The sequence below is a fragment of the Rhinatrema bivittatum genome, chromosome 4, assembly GCF_901001135.1.
Source record: "Rhinatrema bivittatum chromosome 4, aRhiBiv1.1, whole genome shotgun sequence".
NCBI classification, from domain to species: domain Eukaryota; kingdom Metazoa; phylum Chordata; class Amphibia; order Gymnophiona; family Rhinatrematidae; genus Rhinatrema; species Rhinatrema bivittatum.
Genome location: NC_042618.1, coordinates 251749835 through 251764764, shown reverse-complemented (window position 1 = coordinate 251764764; position 14930 = coordinate 251749835). Strand labels below are relative to the sequence as shown.

At 45.9% G+C, this 14930-nt stretch overlaps 1 protein-coding gene across 1 annotated transcript in view; it reads right to left on the bottom strand.

Moving 5' to 3' along the window:
• Positions 1-14930, bottom strand: part of FGD4 (FYVE, RhoGEF and PH domain containing 4) — a 494296-nt gene that overhangs the window by 207132 nt on the left and 272234 nt on the right. Inside the window, 1 exon segment of the mRNA XM_029600028.1 lies at positions 7562-7745. Coding sequence (XP_029455888.1) covers positions 7562-7745 — 184 coding nt within the window.

Genomic DNA, 14930 nt, shown 5'->3' with positions numbered 1-14930 from the left:
ATACTGTCAACCATCAGATACTAATGACACGCCTAACAGAAATAGGTATCGCCGACACAGCCCTCTCATGGCTCTCCTCCTACCTCACACACAGAGAGTATCTAGTAAAAATCGACAAGCACGAATCCTCACACATACCTATCACGCAAGGCGTACCCCAAGGATCATCCTTATCCTCCACCCTATTTAATATTTATCTCATACCCCTATGCCACCTCCTCTCCAAACTAGGCCTGAAATTCTTCCTGTATGCAGATGACGTGCAGATTCTCATCCCGTTTCAGGGATCCATAAAAGAACCTCTGCAACGCTGGGAATCTTGCCTCGCCACCATAAGTGCCTCACTATCCGAACTCCATCTAGCTCTAAACTCGTCAAAAACAGAATTACTCGTCATCTCTAAGCAGCCTGAACGTTTCACTCTCCCCATGCGACAGAACACTCCTCAAAATACAACCACAGCCACCCCTCAGACCCAGTTTGTAAGAGATCTGGGCGTCTACATAGACCAACACCTAAGTTTCAAACCCCACATCAAAAATCTACTAAAGGGGGGTTTCTATAAACTTAACATCATAAAAAAACTCAAACCCCTCCTCCACACCCACGATTTCTGCACAGTCGTACAGACCACAATGCTCACAAAACTAGACTATTGCAATTCCCTATTACTAGGACTCCCCGCCACCACCATCAAACCCCTCCAAATTCTACAAAACTCCATGGCTAGAATCATAACAGGTACACAAAAAAGGGACCACATCACCCCCATACTAAAAGACCTACATTGGTTACCCATCTCCTTCCGCTCACAATACAAAACCCTCACCATCCTTCACAATTCCCTACACAAACATAATCACACCTGGCTCGACGAAATGCCTCGTTACCGTTCCTCCGACCGACCCACAAGAACAACCCATGCAGGTACTCTACACACCCCATCTCTAAAGGCAGCACATTCTACTCACACCAGAGAGAGAGCCTTCTCCGTCGCTGGTCCCACTCTCTGGAACTCCCTCCCCACCCTCCTACGCCAAGAGACATCCCTGCAAATTTTCAAGAAAGGAGTCAAAACATGGCTATTCCGACAGGCCTATCCCGATACAAACCAAATTTAATTTCTCCCCAGCCCCCCCTGTTCGAACTTCTCCACCCCATCCTATGTTTCCCCCGCTTCCCCCCGCACCACCCATGAATACCCTAGAAGAAACAACATCCCCCCCTACTGCTTAATTTATCTCTTTTTGATCATGATCGGTTAATGTGTCCTTTTGTAAGAAATAGTATTTTGTTCTAAGGTTACATTGTTATGGTTTTACTTTTATTTTATTCTTTGTACATTGTTTCATTGTTTTATTGTATCGCCCACCTGAGTTCTTTGTAAACCGGCATGATGTGCTGCACGAATGTCGGTAAATAAAAGTTAATAAATAAGTAAATAAATAAATAAAATGACCCTCAAGATGCAGTCCTACCTAGGCATAACAGAAGGAGATGCAATCTGATAGCCAATTGGGTAGTGTCTGTTTGGCAAAGGCAACGCCCAATATATTCTAATAAAAGAAAACCAAAAGTTGGGTGTACAGTCTATGGGCTTCTATCAGCTCCAGATAGAAGGCTAAGGCTTGCTTGCAGTCCAAACTGTGCAGTGCTCATTTGCCCTGGTGCGAATGGGGCCTGGGAAAGAATGTTGGCAGGATGATTGACTGGTTAAGATGGAAATCCATCACCACCTTAGGCAGAAGCTTAGGGTGCATATGCAAGATCACCTTGTCATGATTGAATTTTGTTTAAGATGAATAAGTCACTAAGGCCTGGGGCTTGCTGACCCTGCATGCTGAAGTGACTGCCACCAAAAATATGACCTTCCAAGTTAAGTACTGAAGGTCACAGGTGCGCAGCAGCTCAAACAAAGCTTTCATCAGTTGAGCTAAAACCATGCTGAGATTCCAAGACACAGCAGGAGGCCTTATGGGAGACTTCAACTGAAGCAGACCCTGCATAAAACATACAACTATAGGCTGTACAGAGATTTGCATACCACCTACACCGTGGTGGTAAGCGCCAATTGCACTAAGATGCACTCTAACGGAGGCAGTCTTTAAGCCAGCCTCTAATAGGTGTAGAAGGTAATCAAGCAGTTTTTGCGTTGGGCAGGAGAATGGATCTAGGCCTTCCACATTGAAGACATCCTCCACTTCAGTCCATAGGACTTTCTAGTGGAAGGCTTTCTAGAAGCCATCAGAACTCATCACATCTTTTGAAAGGTCGAGCAGCTTCAGAATTAACATCTCAACATCCAGACTGTGAGTGACAGGGCCTGGAGGTTGGGTTGCTGCAGCCTGCCCTGACCCTGTGTGATGAGATCTGAGGAAGTCCCCAGACTGATCGGTCTCCAGATGGACAACTCTTGAAGGAGTGAAAAACAGACCTGTCTTGGCCAACGAAGGGCTATAAGAATCATAATCCCTCTGTCCTCGCGAAGTTTCAAGAGAGTCTTCACCACTAAGGGAATCAAAGGATACGCATACAGAAGACCTGTGCCCCAAAGGCAGGCAAGGGCATCTGAGACTGGTTTGCCATCTGTCCTGTGCAAGGAGCAAGAACTGAGGTGCCTTCCTGTTGCAGGTGGTTGTGAACAGATCTATGACTGGGCTCCCCCACAGGTGGAACATCCGATTCGCTATCTCCTGGTCCAGGGAACACTCGTGGGATCTGAAGGTTCAACTCAGCCTGTCCACTACCACGTTTTCCATCTTGGCCAAGTACATGGCCCTGAGAACTATCCCAGGAGACAGGGCCCATGACTAGATCTGGACCGCTTCCTGACACAGGAGGTATGTCAACAAGCCTCCCTGCTTGTTGACATACCACATTGCTACTGGGTTGTCAGTCTGGATCAGGACAACTTTGTTGGACAGCCAATCTCTGAAAGCCCATAGCATGTACCTGACTGCCCGGAGTTCCAGGAAGTTGATTTGACATGAACATTCCTGAGAGTACCATAAGCCCTGGGTGCCGAGCCCATCCACATGAGTTTCCCACCCCAGGGCAGATGCAGCCGTGGTTAACACAATTTAAAGGAAGACTCCGAAAAGAGATTCCCTATACCAAATTGGAAAGTACCAGCCACCAGGACAAGGAGTCCTGGAGAGACAGAGTGACTTGGATGCGATCTTGAAGTCTTGGGCTCTGCGCATGTGTAAGGGAGTAACATGGATGATTGCAGCCATATGGCCCAACAACTTCAACACGTGCCAAGCCTATACCTGCTGAATCTGTTGAACATCTGCTGCAATGGCCTCTACTATGACAGGCCTCTGACATGGCAGAATAACCTTAGCCTGAGCCATGTTTAGTAGGGCTCTGATGAAGTCCAACTGAGGTGGACTAAGATGGGGCTTTGGGTAGTTGAGAACGAAACCTAGTGAATTCAACACTCGAATGGTCAAGCGCATGAACCTAGCTGCCCCTGCCTGAGACATGCTCTTGACCAGCCAATCTTCCAGATAGGCTCTACTCCCAGTCTGTTAAGGTGCACTGCCACCATGGCCTGGCATTTTGTGAATACCCATGGGATGGACGCGAGCCCGAAAGGAAACACCTGGTATTGGAAGTGCTGTTTTCCCACCATGAATCTGAGACACTTCCTGTGACCTGGGAGGATCTCAATATGGGTGTATGCATCCTTTGGGTCAAGGGAGCATAGCCAGTCCCCTTTTTGCAAAAGAGGGATCATGGTGCTCAGGGAAACCATCTTGAACTTTTCTTTTTTTTAGAAATTTGATCAAGGCCCTCAAGTCTAGGATGGAACGAAGTCCCCCTGTTCTCTTTGGAATCAGGACGTACTTGTAGTAAAATTCCCGCCCTCTTTGCCGTGGTAGAACGGGCTTGACCTCTCTGGCCATTAAGACGTTCGCTAGCACTACTTCCTGATGCACTACCGGCGCACAATATGGACAAAGAGAGCAATTTGGTGGGACACCCAATAGATTTAATTGGTACCCCTGACAGATGGACAGAACCCACTGGTTCGAGGTTACATGAAGAGGGTTCATCGCCCCATGTATAGGAGACTGGCTGATACTCCCTGTGGCCCAGTCAAAATCCTGTCCTCAGGTTTGACTGAGGAGCCAGCTGGGGCTTAGGAGCTCTCTGCTGCCTGGGACGGCTGCGAGAGCTCTGATGATGAAGACAAGATCAAGGAGGCGGAGAATAGTACTTTCTTTGGCAAAAGAAGGACTTCCTTGGCTCCTGCCTCGACGGCATCCTGGAAAAGGAGGATGGGTCCGGAATGCTGGCAGACAGTAGATGGATGGTATCATGATGGTCCCGAAATTGGGCCACAGCGCCCCTCACCCTATCTCCAAAGATTCTCTTCTATACATGGCACGTCAGCAAGTCATTCCAGTATTTCCGGTCGGAGATCAGAGGCCCACTGCCATGCCATTCTGCAGGCACCGATTCCCACTGCAGAGACTCTCAATGCCATATTGAAAACATTGTAGGCCATATGGGCCTCGTGTTTTCCACACTCCAAACCTTTGAGCGACATGAGGGTGTCCTACTGCTGTTGAGGCAGCTGCTCAGTCACCTCCTGCACCTACTTCCAGATGTCCCATGAATATTGGCTCATGTAGAGCTGGTAGGCAGCGGTGCGGGCAATAAGCATGGCACCTTGGAATATCTTCCTCCCAAGAGTGACCATCGCTCTGTGGTCCTTCCTCGGTGGTGCCAAGGAATGGGTCCAAGAGCGCTTGGCCCTCAAGGGTGGATTCGACCACCACCGACTGGCAGGACAGCTGTTGTTTATTGAATCCAACAGCCTTCTGGATGAGGTAAACCCCGTCTGCCTTCTTATTGACAGGAGACACTAAGGAGGTGTTCCCAAATCCTCAGCAGCAACTTCAAAAGGATCTCATGTACTAGGACCACCATGATCTCCTTAGGAGCCTTCACAAATTGAAGGATCTCAAGCATCTGGTGCCTGGCATCGTCCTCCATCAATAGTTGGAACAGGATGGCCTCTGCCATCAAGCTCACAAAACTTGTGAAGGTTAAGTCCTCAGGCAGAGACTTCCTTCGCTCCTCTGGTGGAGAAGGGTACAATGGGAGACTATCCGAGTCCTCGGAGGAAAACTCTGTCTGATCATCCCCCAGGGGTCACAGGGACCCTCAGCCTCACTGTATGTCACAGGGGATGGGGCCCTAGCTGCTCGGCCAATGTCCAGAGGTGCAGGCACTGATGGAACTGGATGGAAGGGCTACAGGCCTTAGCGATTCCGCCGGCCTTGGTGGAGCTTTCTGCTCGGACGAACCAGTGATGACCACGTCGGTCAGAGGAGGCACTGGTGCCGGCCCGGGAACAGACACCAGTTGGGTCAGTAAGGCACCGTTGAGACACTAAGCTTCTCCAGAAGCAGTATGAGAATGGGCGGTACCGGCTCCAGTTCTGTCAGTGCCACAGAGCCGTGGCCCTGCATTGCCCACTCCACTGCCAGCTGGACTGCATGCTCCAGGCTCCTCCTTGAATGTTGCCAATGCCAACACCAACTAGGAGGAAGAAGGGGTGGCCAGATCTTCCTCGGACCCTCAAATAGGATCGGCAACTGGTACCAAGACAGGCAGAGACCATACTCTGGGCATTGATGGAGGACTGACGCTCCTCACCACGGGGTCCTCACAGCAAAAGCCGGTGCATCCATGTGCCTGGCACCATGCCATCGACTGAGACTGCTACTGATGCTTCTTGGTCATCCCACGATGTTCAGCCCGGTCTTTCTCCAGTGCTTAAGTAGAAGATGATGAACCTGGCGTTCTTGATCCGGAGGAGATAGACAGTGCTCAGTCTCCAGCGCTCCTGTCCACCAGTGACTTTGACGGAATCAATGGTCCTGCCGGTGTCGATGGCGAGGTGTCCATCGGTATGGCTCCGAGATTTTTAGGTGCTGTTGCCGCTGGCAATGGGTCAGACTTCTTCGACCCGAAGAGGTGTTACATCTTATCAAGCCAAAGTAGACGTCCCTTCGGGGTCAACTGGTCGCACAAGCAGCAACCCTGGACATCATGTGGATTGGTGATCGACATTTATTTATTTTATTTATTTATTTAACAGCTTTTAATATACCGGTGTTCGTGCAAGCACATCACACCGGTTTACAATAAACTTGAGAAAGGAGGAAATTACAAAAAACAGGGAGTGGGGGATGGAGCAGGAGCGAAAAAAAGGGGGGGGGGAGAGAGGGAGGAAGGTAAGGAGGAAAGAGAGCAGCTGAGAAGGTAAAAGGAACGTAGCAGTATTTACAAGAGAGGTTGCTTAACGGGGTTATACATTGTTGTTTAATTACAGCGGTTAAGAGGGGGGTAAAAAGATTATATAGGGGAGAAAAATGGATGCTTACTTACAACAGTTATGGGATATAATGAAAACTTATTTGAACATTTAAAAACACAAAGATGTAAAATATTAGCTTATTTACAACAGTTATGGTTATAGCAGGTACTAAAAGGGAGCTTGATTTAAGGTTTTTGGCGCAGGTTAAATGTTTTAAAATTGATAATACAGCGGAGGACGGTAATGGGTAGCGCAGGAGTAAGGTGGGCTGGGGGGGATATAGGAACGGGTGAGGGGAGGGAGGAGGCTGGGGTGGATTAAGGGAGGCTGGGGTGGAATAAGGGAGGAGAGACTAGGGAGAGACTAGAGGGGGGAGACTGGGTGGACTAGGGGGGAAGGCTATGAGGGGCTGGAGTTGGGGTAAGCTTGCCTGAAGAGCCAGGTCTTAATGCCTTTTTGGAAGATGGGTAGGGAGGGTTCAAGTGCAGGCATCGACAAAATATAGACATAGCCATGATGGAATGAAACAAAAGGGCTATAAAGTGGAATGGTGGCAGCAGGTGTCGAACAGTGGGCACGAAGGCACCGCCACCACGGGGGAATTGACCGCGAAAGCAAACTTACCTGAAAACGTCAAAAACCCTTACTGGGGACACCTCGGGTAGGCAACAAGAGGGACCCAGTAACGGAAAGAGAAAAAATCATGAAAACATGAAAAAGAAGTTTTCCACTAGGTCAAAAAGCCAAAAGTTTTAAAGAGCTCAATCAACTGCGAGGCTCACAGCTCTGCAGAAAAGAAGAGACTGAAGAGGGACCCCCATATGGATGTGTGGTAGAGGGCATTCTGAGCATGTTCAGTGTGCTTAGTCAAAGTTTCTAGAAATTTTGACAAATTTTCCGCATCGGGCTCCAACTGATGATGTCACCCACGTGTGAGGACTACCATCCTGCTTGTCCTTGGAGAATGCTAAAAACAATACAACAGCATGACATAAGCATCACTGTGCCAACACACAGAGCTAACACTGCTTGTTCATCTGCAGGTTCTCGCTAAGAAAATCATCCAACTCCATTCAGTTCTGTGCTTCTTAAAATAACAATGCAACATTTCTAGTACTACTGAGGTTATGTAGTAAATTACATTTTTTATGTAAATACTGTTTTACAGCTCAGTACAGTACTGAATTTAGTCCTTTATATTTCTCCCACAGCTTAAGTACTTACCAGCCTCCCTCAAAGTGATTGATGAGGTCTGCAATCTTGCTTAACTTTTCATTTGAAACATGTGAGGCAGATGTAGGTGTCACTTCCTCCATCCTTGGCGTGCCCCTAAGTAAACCTGCCCGTCTAGGGGTTTGGTATTTGATAGCTGAAGATGAATTTTGCAGATCTGCAGGCTTCGGAGGCACTGTTAAAACAAGTTGCTGCATTTCATTTATTTATATACAGACTTCCCAGGGCAAGCCTGCCCAAGGCAGTGTACAAAGCTTTAACAACTAGATGAAATTACTTAATTAAAACAAAACTATAAATTCACCAAATTCACCTATAAATTCTTCCCAAATTCATCTACCATCCCCTCCAGTAACCATCATCCTCAATAGCTTGCCAACCAACTGTGACTAATCTGGTCATCATATCTTATTCTCATCCTCTAGCACTTCCAGGAAATTTCCACACCCTCATAAACATACAAGCCAGGAGGAAATAATCATGTTTTCAATTTTTTTTTTTTTTGAGAATGACAAGTAATTAATTTCCAGTCTAATATTCAGATGAATGGAGTTCCACAACTCCATGCCAGGCGTTTAAACCTATTGTGAACCAAAGAACAACCCCCAGTGTTTGAAAGGCACCAGAAGTGGGCCCACAAGCTGTGTCAGAAAACAAATATTGAGAAGACTATCATAGAATTAACACAGGCGGCATGAGATTGTGAATTTGGGGAAACAGAAAACTTAATGCTAAGAGATAAAATTGAGGCCAATACTGAGAATATCAAAAAAGGATAATTGATCTGGTTGAAGTTAGCCAGGTAAGTTATCAAGGATATTCAGTAGGATAAACATCCCACTGAATATCCTTGAATATCGGGGTAAATGCAGCCAGATAACTTAGAAACCTAAAAACCAGTTACATCTGAATATCGCTGGCCAGGTTTGAAAGTTATCTGGGCACATGTACCCGTAAAATTTTAATCTTAATTGGCTATATTCAAAGAATAGAGCCAGTTAAATGGTGATGACGCCCTCTCCTCCCACCAAAAAAAACCATCCTATCAAACCTATGGGCCCAATCCAACAAATCCACCAACCCAGGAGCACTTATGTCAGGCCTTGCATCTAAACATCCCTTCCCTCCATAGATAGTTAAAAGCTTATGGTCTATCAGGCTGCTAGCTGCCCTCTTGCCCCATGGTTTCTTCAAATAACCCTTCCTCTGGGCCCTTTTCTCATCCCCCATCCCCTCCGCTACACCAAATCTAACACGTCTGTCCCACCCAGCAACCCCCAAAATCCCCTAAGTGGCTGGATCAAGCTACACTTCTGCTGATCACAATGATTTCCATACGCTACCAGCATTGCTCTTAGAAAAACACTCTGGCGCAACGCTTGTAGTTTACAAGTACTCTGTAATCTTGGCTAACTGGAGGTTTTGGGGGATACTGGGTAGGGCTGGAGGGAGGATGAGGCGGGGGCACAGAGGAAGGGTTATTTAGAGAAAATGTGGTGGATCGGCTTGCTAGCCCATAAACTTTTTAACTATCTTTGGAGTGGCTTGGGGAAAAGGTGGGGATCTCATGGCTTAACACTAGTGTCACTAGCAGGGGCGGATTGGCCTATCGGGGGATCAGGCATCCCCTGGTGGGCCGGTCACTCCAGTCACGTGGTCTGCCGTGCGCAGCCGTGACAGAGCCGCGCTCGGCAGACCACGTGATGTATACTGGGTCAGCCTGGGCGGTGAATACCTGGGCTGGTCGTCCTTGGGGATCCGCCGCTGGTCACTAGAGCAGAAAGTGTGCATTCAGGCCAGCAGGCCCAATAGACTAAAAATTTTGCTTTCTTGCCACTAAACCAGCTATATTTTTTGAATATAGCTGATTAAGGTTAAAGTTATCTGGAAACATATTCCCAGATAATGTTAATCCAGCTCGGAGGCACTTAGCCAAACAGCTTATTTGGCTAACTATGAATACTGGAGTTAGCGGAACAGGTTATTCGGCTAACTGGACTCTGCCTTGAAATACCTCCCATTTATCCAGATAAATTTTATCTGACTAATAATTTAGCTAGGTAAAATGTATCCATTCAAAGGGACCTAGTATTCAAAACTCGAAAGTTATCTACATAAACTCCTATGACAGCATATTAAAGGAGAGTCCCAACCTAGCAGTCAAACAGTATGTAGGCATAAACAGAGCCAAAGTTATGACAGGTTTGATTATAAGCTATTTCTGCAGCTAAGTTTGATACTCCTGGACATGTATTATGGAATGTGAAGTCTCAAGCGAGGACCAGACCAAAAACAGAAAAAAAATAGAGTGAGTAGCCCCAGGCTTGAGTCACACATGCACATAGGCATAGTGACTGTAGATGTTGAGTGAAAAGCCACCAATCCAAGACATGTCTAGCATATGATGCCGCATGAAGTGTACAGTCACTTTGTAAAAATATTGCCAGCCTACACTGAGCAAACTGTGAAAGGAACACATACACTGATCATAGGCGCAACCTCAAAACTAAAACATGTACTCTATGGGGAAAAATATGATGCATGATATGAAGACATCAAAATTGAAGATCTAACACAGTCATTCAAATTGGACTATGGTACTGAGGCCAACACTATTCCAAAGAGATACTATATGCAATGACAAAATACTAACATTTCTTGCTGCTTTTGGTGGGTCATGTGTAAAACCAAAAGGAGAAGTCACAGTAAAATGTCAGACTTCCTCCTGCACTGAGGAGTTAAAACATTTTCATAACCGGTTTCGGGACGGCCCCACAACCAGCTGCACTCACCCAGTCTCTGGTGCCTCCTCCCCCTCCTCGGGACACCTCCTGCTTGCCCCACATGCTGCAAGACACCCCAACAGCAGGGATGTCATGCTAGACCTTCCCTGATGCCATCAGCCCTCCATCGGGATACCTTCCCCTAGGCGCAGTGGGAAAACCGGCAAAGTGCAAGGTGATGACATTGGTGTGACAGGTATTTAAACCTCCGCCACACTCCCACAGATGCCTTAGCAACAGATCCTCCTGTCTAGCCTGCATTGTCGCTTCATGTTCCTGCCTTGCTTCGTTTCAGTTCCTGTCCTATTCTTAGTCCTGCTTGTTCCTGTCTTTTTCTGTGGCTTCATCCTTGTCCCAGCTCTGGTCTATCAGTATTTCTTCTTTCTCTGGTTCTGATTTTGGCCTTGGATTCTGACCATGCTGTCTCCTCTCCACCTGCCCTGACTTCTGCCTGGACCTTGATGCTGCCTGATCTTCACCTGCCCTGACAGCTGCCTGCACCTGCCGCTACCTGATCTCTGCCTGCCATGACTTTGGCCCTGACCTCATCACTGCTTGTCTGCTGCCTCTCCTGATCTAGGACCCTCACCTAAGCCCTGCCAGCCCATAGAATTCAAGGGCTCAAACTGCAGGCAATGTGGCTGGTATAGGGAAACATAGATGTTGTCCAGTGAGAGCGTGTCCACCTGCTGTGGGCTCACATGCCAGGCTGTATCAACCACTCCACAGCCAAGGGCTCACACACTGTGACGATAATAAGCCATAGTTACTTGGCAGGTGTACTTGCATTGCCATGGACCTCATATGTAGAGTACATGTCATACAGCTCAAAGCTCTAACAAAAGGAGTTGATTCAGATATACCCCGAGACATTTGAAGGACTAGGTTATTTTCCAGGGAGGGATTATACTCATGTTAATTCTGATGTACAATGGATATAGAAAATTCCTTCTGCAATCATGAAAAAAAAAAGAGACAGAAACATTGAACCATCTAAAAATGTCCAAAGTCATCAGCAAGGTGATAGAGCCCACTGGATCAACAGCCTAGTAATAACAGAAAAGAAAATTGAACTATAAGAGTGTTTGGATCCCAGAGACTTAAAAGCTGCAGTCAAAGGACATGATGCTTTGTGCCTTACCTCTCTCCTGGTTCAGCACCTTGCAGTATTGTATCACTGTTGCTATATGACCTGTTCCTTCCATCCTGCCTCTTTCAGTCATACTGATATGCTTTGGCCCCAAAAACAAAACATTAAAAAAAAAAAAAAAAAAAAAAAGAAATAAAACATTTCTCCTCCCACCCTCTCTCTCCTGGTTCAGCACCTTGCTGTATTCTTCCACTGTTACTACTTGGTCTGCTCCTGACCCTCAGGATGCCCTGAAGAACTCCAGCCACTTTTGGGACTGCTTCTCCCCTCTCAGTGTCATTCTTTTTCCTGCCTTACACCTCACTCTATATCCTGGGATGTTGATGCCATTCTTCTTGCTGCCTTGGTCCACACCTATGCTTGGTGTTTCGACAGCAGTGCTCCTGTTATGTCCTTCACTTTGTGCCTTGCAGTATTTTTTCCCTTTGCTTCTACTGCTTTAGCCCTTACACAATACCTTGGGTGTCAGGTTTTATTTGTTCTCAAGTGTTTGTTTTGTACATATATTATACAAAAAATATAAATTTTCATAGTTTCACTTAAGCTGTAATCAGTGCTATTATTTTCATAGTTTGTTTCGTATGATCCAGACTACAAGGCAGATACCTCATTCCTAATCCCATTACACAAAGTAGTGGCGTGGACTACAAACTGTGTTACTTCACTGGGACACCATCACTCCTGCCTCCAGATGCCATCACCATGTTATCTGCACCATGTGCTGGATTTTAGGGGCCTCCTTAGCAAGAAGAGAAAGAGGCAGCACACAGGATGATGTTGTGCAACTGGATATTTAAACCCAGCCGACAGGAGGATCTCATGATGCTGTAAGATAGATAAGATGTAGTTTTCCTCTCTCGGGCCTTCTCACACTTAATCTACCCTCATCTGAATGCATTTTTAGCCAAATTCTCTTCTATTTACAGAATGAAGCAATACCATTCATCTTTCTTGGTTCTGGACTGGGTATGTAGGCTCGGCTGGCAACAAAAGAGAAAGAAAAGGAGAAAGAGCAAGTTTGCAGTTTCCAAGATGGCAGACTGGCACTTCAGTTCAGAGCTAGATCTTAAGTGGAAGCAAATACTGAACTTAAATTGCTGGTTGTGGAAGCCCTGGAACCAGAGATAAAAAAAAATCTCTGATAAGCTGGATGAAGTTTCGGTGATGCTATCAGGGTTTGAGAGGGGGGTTGCAGAGGCTGAACAAAGAATCTTGGATACGCAAGATGACCTACACAATACTATGATGGAGCTATCAGCACTGAAATCAGCCTTGAATAAACAAGATGAGTGGCTGGAGGATCTAAAAATAGATCTTATCGCTGTAACTTACGCTTTATTGTTCGGCCGGAGTCACTGGAAGATCAGGAGTAGTCTGGTTTCTTAGAAACATGGTTGACCCAGGAACTGAATCTTTCTGCTGTGGATGGAAAGCTGTGAATAGAGTGAGCCCACCACTTAGGCCTCTGAAAAGAAAACAAGGAGCAGTCACATGCTGCAATTACTTGGATGTTTAATTATGCTCATAAGGTCAAGATACAGCAAGCAATGCGAACTGGGCAGCAACTGAATTATAATGGAAGGAAGATCTTGGTGTTTCAGGGCTACTCGACAAAGTTATTGGTTCAAGGAAGGGAATCTGCACCACTTTGCTCAAAGCTATATTCGTTGGGAATTCGCTCCTCACTGCCCTACCCAGCGAAGCTCAGAGTTGCGCACAAGGAAGGAGTTAAATAGTTTACTTTGGCCTGTGAAGTGAAAAAATTTGTTGATGGGATAATGGCTGATGCGCAGAACCACCAGCCAGAACCTACAATTTCATCTGTGTTATGAGAGTGACTAGTATGGGTAGGAACCTGCTAAACCGCTGTTTAAAATACTGACATGCAAAAATGGTTTTTATTCTGGCTCAAGTTCTGGGGTTATTTACAGCACTGTTTTTTTTTCTAATGAGAGATTATATTCTACTCAGATACGCTAGATGAGCAAGCGGCTTTTCAATGATACATCTAGACTGTCCATTGTATTTGGGCAATCCTATCTGGTAGAATCTAGTGTTGTTTAGAATTGTTCAATTACTGTTCTTTTACTGTCATAAATTGCTGATTCTATGTATCTTAATGTTTAGGAAAGGGAATGGACTAGGGTTCTTTTTAGTTGGGATCCAGGGGAGGCGGTGGGTGGGTTTAAGGCCTTAACATAAAACATGATCTCCTCAAAGATGAGATGGTGTTTGTTAGAAGTGGGGAAGGGTTAGGGAGGGTAGGGAGAAGGGGGTAGGGAAGGGAAGGGTAAGTGATTTTTCTGGAAACACAGATGACACGTAGAGGCAATGGGGGACTTTCTTTGCAGTCGCTAATGAAGTGTGAAAGAATGGTTTCGAGTGGGGCTCTATATTGAGAGGGCCAGTGGTCAAAAATGAAGTTATTCATGAGAGCTACAGATAATCTCTTCAGAATAATGGTGTAAGGTAATACCTTTGGATGATGTTAAGTTAATGTATTGGAATGTGTATGCTATAAACTCAGCTATTAAGAGATCTAAGATTTTTGCTGCCCTAAAAAAGAAAAAAGTTGATGTGGTTTTATTGCAAGAGACCCATCTGAATGATGTGGAGCACCAAAAGTTAAAGAGATGGTGATTGGGTGATGTTAGGTATGCTTCTGCGAATATGAGATCGGCAGAGGTGGCAATATTGATTCATAAGACTCTTCCCTTAGTAATTAAGCAAGAAATTAAGGACCTTAGGGGTCGTTGCCTGATTTTGATTGCTAAGTGTTACCATACACTGCTGATTTTGTGCAATGTTTATGCACCTAACAACTATGAGCACTTTTTTCCCAAGGAGATTCATAAATTCCTCTTTCTATATGTGGAGGAAGGACTTGTACTAGTAGCTAATTACAGTTTGGTAAGAGATCCCATGATAGATAAATCCATCAAATTCAGGGAGAAAGGATGAAATTGGATAAAGGCATACTTTTTTCAAATCAGCCAGTCGTCTAGGTATGGGTGCACCAGGATTCCATCTTTTCACAATGCTGTTACCAAGACTACCATAATCTTGGAAAATGTTCTGGAAGAGGCAGCCAGACCAAAGAGCAGTGCCTGAAATTGATAATGGCGACAAGCACTGCAAAGCGCAGAAAACGGTGCTCCAACCGGATGGGAATATGAAGGTAGGCCTCAGACATATCCAGGGAGGTCAGAAACTCTCCCAATTGCACTGCCATTATCACAGAGTGCAAGGTTTCCATCCGAAAATGAGCCACCTGCAAATGACAGTTGACACCCTTGAGATCCAGGACAGGGCAAAAGGAACCTTTCTTTTTGGGCATCACAAAATAAATGAAACGCCCCGTACTTTCCTGAGAAGCAGGTACGGGAACCACAGTCCTCAGACGGAGAAGCCGTAGAAGCATAGACTC